Source organism: Sturnus vulgaris, chromosome 23, assembly GCF_052056855.1.
Source record: "Sturnus vulgaris isolate bStuVul1 chromosome 23, bStuVul1.hap1, whole genome shotgun sequence".
NCBI classification, from domain to species: Eukaryota; Metazoa; Chordata; class Aves; order Passeriformes; family Sturnidae; genus Sturnus; species Sturnus vulgaris.
This window is the reverse complement of record NC_142265.1, coordinates 9,155,451-9,163,918: the sequence shown is the minus strand read 5'-3', so window position 1 is coordinate 9,163,918 and position 8,468 is coordinate 9,155,451. Positions and strand designations below refer to the sequence as shown.

At 49.3% G+C, this 8,468-nt stretch overlaps 1 protein-coding gene across 2 annotated transcripts; it reads right to left on the bottom strand.

The window, feature by feature from the left end:
• Positions 1–1,270: 1,270 nt before the first annotated feature.
• Positions 1,271–6,589, bottom strand: LOC148221383 (nucleolar pre-ribosomal-associated protein 1-like). Of its 2 annotated transcripts, XM_088178036.1 has the most exons (5): positions 6,203–6,533; positions 4,210–4,318; positions 4,000–4,116; positions 2,329–3,361; positions 1,271–2,100 (listed from the first exon to the last, which is right to left on the bottom strand). In XM_088178036.1, exons 2-4 carry the CDS (start codon positions 4,213–4,215, stop codon positions 3,212–3,214), a joined length of 273 nt encoding a protein of 90 aa, XP_088034162.1. In that variant the 5' UTR covers positions 4,216–4,318; positions 6,203–6,533; the 3' UTR covers positions 1,271–2,100; positions 2,329–3,211. The 2 variants fall into 2 exon arrangements, 1 of the variants encoding a protein (XP_088034162.1); XR_015808218.1 differs by lacking the exon at positions 4,210–4,318 and having other exon boundaries at positions 6,203–6,589.
• Positions 6,590–8,468: the final 1,879 nt, after the last annotated feature.

The window sequence follows — 8,468 nt, the reverse complement described above, 5'->3', positions numbered from 1 at the left end:
AAACTCTTTCACCGTTCTGAAGGGATGACGAGTTCAGTCTCTCTGGCGAGTGGTCGCCCAGTTATCAGTCTCTGGCGCTTGGGAATGGCTGCTGCAGGTGACAGAGTGTAGACTCCCGGTGTTTCTTGGGGTTTCCCAGGTCCCCGTCCGGAACAGGTTCAGATGGTATCCAGGAGAGGGAGGGGACGGGGTGGAAGAGAAAACAGTCCAGGGAAAAAGTTGGACTGCCTAGCTGAACTAACTAATAAGAAAAAAGCAAGGGCAAAGCGAAGGAAAGAAAAAGAGGCAGAAGCGAGCAAGCAGGCAAGCAAGCAGGCAAGCAAGCAAGCAAGCAAGCAAGCAGGCAAGCAAGCAAGCAAGCAAACCGAGCTAAAACCTCTCCTAAAACCTCTCCTAAACATAGACCATGGGGGAGGTGAGCCGGCTGATAACAAGACAAAACAAAGCTTCACTCTCAGAGTCAGTCCTGGAAGCACAGGACATAATACCAAACATAATCAGGACACATGATTGGAGATAGAAACACCATAACATCACCCTAGGACAGACAGTGACCGGGACACAAGGATCCCACGGGAAACAACGGCACAGGGAGCACCACAGAGGCACAGAGAAGGACGGAGAAAAGACAGAGAGTGCCAAACACACAGCAAGGACTGAGGGGTACCATGACAAAGAGGGAACCCAGGAGCCAGAGAGGAAGCGAGCACAGCCCGTGCGGGGCGGGCAAAGACGGGCAAGGAGCAGCACAGGCACGGAGACAGAGAGGCACGGCCAGCAGGACAGAGGCTCACCAGGAGAGGGGCACAGGAAGGGAGGAGCACCGGGCAGCGCTCCTTTAGGACAAGAATATTCACACACACAAGCAATTCCCTCATTTGCACCTCATTCTTATTTCACACACCGCCCCCCCCCCCCCCCCCCCCAATAAAAAATTCAGCTCATAGCACAGGCAGCTCTGGCTTTTCCCTGCACAGTATTTCTACTAAGGACCTGGGCACAGCACGCGGTCGCGAGTCACCTGAATCAATCCTGATTTACATTTCAAAGCTTCTCCTTCTGGCACTGCACCTTCTCAGACCCGGGCTGCCATGTTCCACTCCCCTCATGGCCAAATTCAAGAACAACTGTTGCCATTCTGCAGAGAATTCCCAATATGACTCACATATTATCAGTGGGCAGAAAACTCTTTGGGCTTCAGTTCCACCTCTCACCTGTTCCACGTGGAGGGAGGACAGGCATTTGTCACACATCACAGCAGCAGTGATGGATCAAGGCTTTTTTTTTTTTTTTTTTTTTTTGATTGAATAAAAGGGTAAGAAAAAACAAACCAGGTCTCATACAAATGTCTTGAAACACCATTAAAGCTTTTTAAACCCAAGGAGACCATCGTGATTCCCGACTTCAGTCTTCTATCCATACTGGTTTTGGCATCATGAAATCAATCAGAGTCTTTTAAGAAATACTAAATCATCATGACTAAACCCCGGGCTCCTGGTCATTTGCACTTACAGCCCCTTGTAGGAAGCTCTCCAGCCTTTTTTTCCCATCCTACGTTGGACAGAGGATGGCTGTGAACCGCACGCCTCCGCACAAACAGTCCTGCCGGTTCCTCAAAAAGTTTAAAATGCCTGTGATAAAAATGATAGAAAGTAATACTGCCTCTCAGACTGTGCAAGAAATGGGAAGTTGGACTTTCAATGTCCCACTGAGAGATGCCGAATAAAAGCTTCCCCATGAGCTCGCACAGAGTAGTAACTTTTCTTGGACGAAACTAAACTAAGATTTTTTTTTTGACCAAACAAGATAGGTCTGTATGAGAACAGCTCAGGAGGCTTTCAGGGCTCGCAGTGATGCTGGCAGAGCACAGAACGTTAAAGATGAAGTCTTAACTCCCTGAATTAATGCCCTGTGGTAGCCAAATCTTTTTGCAAAGACACATAAGACTTGCTTCTCCTTGTTTCCGAGTTCCCAAGCCGTCCTGTAATTCCTCACCTGCACTAGTGCAGACCAATCTGCCGTGGGCAAGGAACAGATCCGGCTCCTGAGCTCCAAGCCACGTGTCCCCGATGGAAACCCAAGTCAGGAATACAAAAACACCTGTGGAAGAAAGACGAGAGAAAAATCAGAAGACACAGATATTCTTCTATTCCCACACAGAAATACCGAGCCAAGCTGTTTACCTCTGGGACTCTGTTTTAAAACAGCTCCCCAGCTCTGTTCCTAGATGGAAAACGTGGAGTGGCTTTGCCCATGCAAAGCCAATGAGCCTCCTCACAAGAAGGAACAAACCAGTTTCCTGCTAAATCAGACACCTGGAAATCTCACCTGTCACATGCTGTCATGGACCAGCAAGAGGGATCAGCATCCAGGCCCACGTGGACTTGTTCATTCCTGGCTTCTAATGCAGCAGGGACAACAGCACTGAAGGGAAATGATCACGTCTTCATTTAAAGAGAACCCAACTTCTTCATCAAAGCCATCACTGTCCTCGAGCAGGACATCCACCATATCCAGGACATCTAATAAGTGAAGAAAAACATCAAAGCAAGAATCCAGACTAACAGGAAAAACAACAGACGTAGAATGCAACACTCCAGGAATACAAGGCATCTTTTTAATTCTTTTTAATTAAAAAAAAAAAAAAAAAGGATGAAAGCCACATTTGTCACACAATACAACGTTAAGTGCAACCCCTAAATTACAGCTGAACCTTCACTCTGCCTTTCAATGCTGCTGTCCAGCACGGAGCAGCTGCGGCTGCTCCTGGATCCCTGGATGTGTCCAAAGCCAGGCAGGACACTGGGGCTTGGAGCAGCCCGGGCTACTGAAAGGTGTCCCTGTTCATGGCAGGGCTGGAACTGGATGAGATTTAAGGAGCCTTGCCGGCCAAACCACTCTGGGATTCCATGACTCTGTCAACAGTCCCAGGCAGAAGGGCTAGATTTCCATTTGAGTTCAAAAACGCTGCTGCAAGAGCATGAAGAGAGATTTCAAATACCGTTCAAGTGGCACAGCCACGGCAGAAATTACTTTCAGAGGTAAAGCGGCAACTTGGCAATTCCACTTCGACTTCTGATACCAAGAACACGTGGAGAGCTGAATCCTGGAGGGCCCTTACTTAACAGGATTGCCAGAGTTATCCATCCCCAGTTTGCTGATTAGGGCTAGAAAGTGTATCCCCAAGTCATGGAGTTGGGATGTTGACAGGTTACCACATACCATCAATGTGAGAGACGGGGATGCTGATGTTATCAGAGTCCTGTTTAAACAGAGCCACCTGGAGCGTGCTGGCTGCCTGAACCAGGTCTGCTGCCTTGTCAGTGTAGGGACAGGGGTTGGTCACCAGCTTCAGCAGGATCTGTCAGCAAAGGTGGGGAGAAAGGTAAGTGCACCTGCTGGCTGGCAAGTGCAGGGGAACCGCACGGTACTGAGAACGACCACGTGCTGAAAGCTGGGCAGCTTTTATGAGGACAACTTCCATAGCACTTCTGCAGGATTCTGTCTACAGTTCCTGCTCTACAGGCCACACTGATGGAAAAACAAAAACCCACCACAACTTGGCACCTAGACTGCGACCACACACCGAGTACCTGGGCAGACCACAGTGGAGGCAAAGCACTGGGCATTCAACATCCTGAAGAGTAAACAGCAAGTGTCACCTTTCCTTGTCAAGGACCACCATCTACTGAGCTCTGATAATGTTGGCACCTAAAGAGGAGATCAAAGCTACCCACACCTACACCACTCTACCCTTACACCGACAATGCTGTAATAACAGCTGATCTTTTTGGATTTCATTTTCCTACAAATCATTTGGCTGCCCTCCCACTGAACACAAGAAGGATGCCACCTCCGTATAAAGAATCCCAAACAAGGCTTTTCTCAGAATTCATTCGCTGGTCTTTGACAGGTTTCTCAACAATAGCAACAAGACCTCCAGTTTCCACTAACACTATTCTTTGCATTTTTTTATCCAGCTGATTTGAACACCGTTACCTTTTCCAAAAACTGAATCACTGCTTCCTTCTGGTCTTCTTTTGTATTATCCAAGTGCTCCAGCCAAATTGAAAGCTCCTTCCACGTGTACTCAAACGCTCCACTGTCACGTAAAACCTGTCCAGGAAACAAAGGAGAAGGTGTGTAAATAAACCTCAAAACACCTAAAATACAAAACCCCGAGGGATGCAGATCTTTTTCTATAGTTACCTTCATGCTTCCTTCTTTTAGGAACGAAAAGAAGAGCAGGTTGATGAGGAGTCGTATCTGCCGCTCTCCTCACCCTCAGTTCACAAGAGGCTCACTAGGGGGACTTCAGCTGCATAGTGGACAATAAAAATCCTACTTCTGTAATTTCTGGAAAGCAGGTTATACTGCTTTCAGAGGGCCGTACAGCTTTCTATCATCACAGGCAGTTAAAAAAAAAAAAAGCACCTTCAAAATAGCCTGTAGGGGAGTTTTAGAAAACTACCGATGAAACAGAGGAAAATCATTGCTAAATTAAACCTGAATCAGGCTACTTGTACTTAAAGCAATCAGGCAGACGGATGAACAGTCACATAAATGAGCAGTGGGCTGTGACCACAGCAAGGTCCAGAGAGAAGTGCAAGTTGCTGGGGGTGGTGAGGAAGACCAACAAGTCCCACACCCTAGAGACAGGCTTTGACGTGCCTAGAAACTTCCCCCCGCTTTCCTGCTCTCCAAATTCAGGCTCTGACTGCGAGCACCCAAACTCGGTGACCCCGAGCTCCAGCTCTACAAGCAAGAAAGGAGGAGGGAGAAGAGGAAGGAATCCGAGTGACACCATGGTTCAGCTCCCTCCCCCTAAGGCCCAGCAAGAGAGGAAACCTTGCCCAGCTTCCCGACCCTGGCACCTACGTTGGACGACTGCAATTACACAGGATGAATCTGTGCCTTTGCTCCTCTCCACACATCAAATACAAGGAAGCCATCACAACTCATTTGTTCTACAGTTACTCCGTGTACAACACCAGCAGCTCTAAAAATAACTGCTGCTCACATCAGTCTGACAGGGGAATTCATTTCAAGCAAGAAAACATGAAGGAAAAAGGATTCATTATAATATAAGCGACTATTTTTGGCAGGGTCTGGAAACAGAAATGCACCTGCAGCTCTCACAAAACCGGGCAGGAACAGAATGTGAAATCCAAAAACGAGCCTTCAGTTACATGGCACTGTGCAGAAAAGTAAGTCCTTACCATCTATTCTTAGCAGCCTTTCTGCTGACGGAACTGCCCCAACTTCCCTGTTCCTGCTTTCCCTTCAGAGAAAATGCAAAGGACTGAAGTGGAAAGTGGACACAGGAACAAGTCAAGCAGTCCATGTTCCCACCTGGCAAAAGAATCCAAAACCATCAGAAAAACGGCACATTTTGAGCAGCTTTCGGTTGAGACATTCATTGCTGGGAGACCAAGTGAACCTGCCTTTAATCCCTTGCAAGGATCAAGGGCAACTAAACCCGAATTCAGTCACTGTAACTGGATTTTTTTCTTGGCAGGACAGTCTGCTTGCATTTATTCCTTATTCCTAGGGGTAAATCTCTACCCCTCCTTAGGTAACTAAAGGATGTCCTCTTTGAATAAGGTGCTAAAAACAGCAGCCTCTGGTGTCTGGTGGACTTCGAGCTGACCAGCTTTTTCTCAAAAGTCAAATAACTAATTTAAATATGCGGAGGGGGATGCTAATTTTCAAGACAAAAAGTCCTCCTTGCATCAAAGCTGGGATCAGACAATAACAGAGAGGACTACTCTGCAGGGCCAGAGGAAACCGGAGAAGACTTATGAAAGGCTAGAGTGCTGAAGTACAGATTAAAGAAACGCTGATAAAAAGTAAAAATCCAAAGTAATATCTTCTTGATCAATGTCAAGACCTTTGCAGGCACCAACTGCACTGATTTATTACAGTATCAGAATTCATTCAGCCTCGGGGGGGTGCGTAAACACGACAGACATTTTCTTTGCTCTTTCATCAACTGCTGCAGTGAAGTCCGTTCACAGCATTGATTTCTGTCAAATATTTCGTTACTAGCCGGTTATCTGACAGCAAATTTCAACAAGAGTCACAGGAAAGGAGACTGGTGACCACACAATCCTGCAGCAAAGGCAACTGCTTCAAGAAAAAATCGTACAATCCTGAAATTTCAGGCCAGTGAATATCCTGATATTTCAATTCCAAAGCTTACCTTAATGGTCTCGAGCTCCGGGGCTTGGAGGGGGGGTCGGTTCGGAAGGGCCGCCTCCGGAGGAGGGGATCCCGGGGGGAGTCAGGGGCCCGGGGAGGGGGGCGAGGCGGAGGGAGAGGAAAAAGGGGAAGATGAGGAGGAGGAAGAAGGGGGAGAGGGTTTGAGAGGAGGGGAAGCCCAAATCCGTGCTGTGTGCGGAGCTCCGACAGCACGCTGCAGCCCGCAGCTCAGTGTGAGCACGGGGCAGAGGAGGCGATTTCTGGGCATTCAATCACCCTGAGGCGGGCCCGGCACCGCCCCTGCAGCACCGTCCCCAGCACAGCTCGGTACCGCTCCGGGATCACCCGGCCCCGCCCCCGGTGCCGCCTGGGACCACTGGGGACCGCCCCTAAAGCACCGCCCCGGCCCCGCCCGGTCCCGTCCCCGGGACCTCCGTGCCCCGCCTCGCCAAGCCCCGGCTCCGCCCCGAGCCTGCCCGGGCTGCGCCGGCACCATCGCTGGCGGCCCCGCCCCTCTTCCCCGGGCCGAAGCGGGCTGAAGGAGATGTCCGCACGATTGGAAACGCCGCCGAAAATCGCACCCGTGGGATCGGTGTCGGCGTCGTGCGCAGGCATCCCACTAGAGCGAGCGGGCTCCTTGCTGTGCCACCCTCCTTTTGCAGCCAGAGTTAGAAGGTCGGGGGCGCGACACCCGAGCCGCCATCTTGGGAGAGGCAGGCGCGCAGTACCGCGCTCTGCCCACAGGGTGGCGCTTGGGAGACAGGCAAGGGATGGAATCAAGGCGTGTCCCAATCCTTGAGGAAATCCCCCGGAATGAACGCCCCAAAAAACCCCGACCAGAACTGAGAAACCTCCTGCCTCTGTATGAGTGCAAAGGGTGTGCAAGGAGTGTGCAAATAGTGTGCATTAGCAATCGATCGGCTGGCATGAGCAATCGATCGCCGATCTAATCGATCGGCAGGCATTGGCAATCGATCGCCGATCTAATCGATCGGCAGGCGCGATCAATCGATCGCCGATCTAATCGATCCGCAGGCATTAGCAATCGATCGCCGATCTAATCGATCGGCAGGCATTAGCAATCGATCGCCGATCTAATCGATCGGCAGGCGCGATCAATCGATCGCCGATCTAATCGATCCGCAGGCATTAGCAATCGATCGCCGATCGAATCGATCGGCAGGCATTAGCAATCGATCGCCGATCTAATCGATCGGCAGGCATTAGCAATCGATCGCCGATCTAATCGATCGGCAGGCGCGATCAATCGATCGCCGATCTAATCGATCGGCAGGCATTAGCAATCGATCGCCGATCTAATCGATCGGCAGGCATTGGCAATCGATCGCCGATCGAATCGATCGGCAGGCATTAGCAATCGATCGCCGATATAATCGATCGGCAGGCATTAGCAATCGATCGCCGATCTAATCGATCGGCAGGCATTAGCAATCGAGCGCCGATCTAATCGATCGGCAGGCGCGATCAATCGATCGCCGATCTAATCGATCGGCAGGCGCGATCAATCGATCGCCGATCTAATCGATCGGCAGGCATTAGCAATCGATCGCCGATCTAATCGATCGGCAGGCGCGATCAATCGATCGCCGATCTAATCGATCGGCAGGCATTAGCAATCGATCGCCGATATAATCGATCGGTAGTCGTGATCAATCGATCGCCGATCTAATCCATAGGCACGCATTAGCTATCGATCGCCGATCTGATTTTTCCCGCCATTTTTCATGGATTTTTTCCCCCATTTCTTACTGATTTTTCCCCAATTTTTCATGCATTTTTTCCCGCAATTTTCGTGGATTTTTTCCCATATTTTCCCCATTTCTCACTGATTTTTTTCCCCCATTTCTCAATGATTTGTTTCCCCAATTTATCAAAGATTTTTTTTCCCCATTTCACCATGATGTTTCCCCCATTTCTCACTGATTTTTTCCCCCATTTCTCACTGATTTTTTCCCCCCATTTTTCCATGGATATTTCCCGATTTTCCCCCCCATTGCTCACTGATTTTTGCCCCCATTTCTCTCTGAATTTTCCCCCCATTTTCCATTCATTTTTCCCCCCATTAATCACTGATTTTTTTCCCCATTTATCACTGATATTTGCCCCCATTTCTCTCTGAATTTTTCCTTCCATTTTTCATGCATTTTTCCGCCCATTAATCACTGATTTTCTCCCCATTTATCACTGATTATTGCCCCCATTTTTCACTTATTTTTTCCCCACAGCATCGGCCACCACAGCACGAG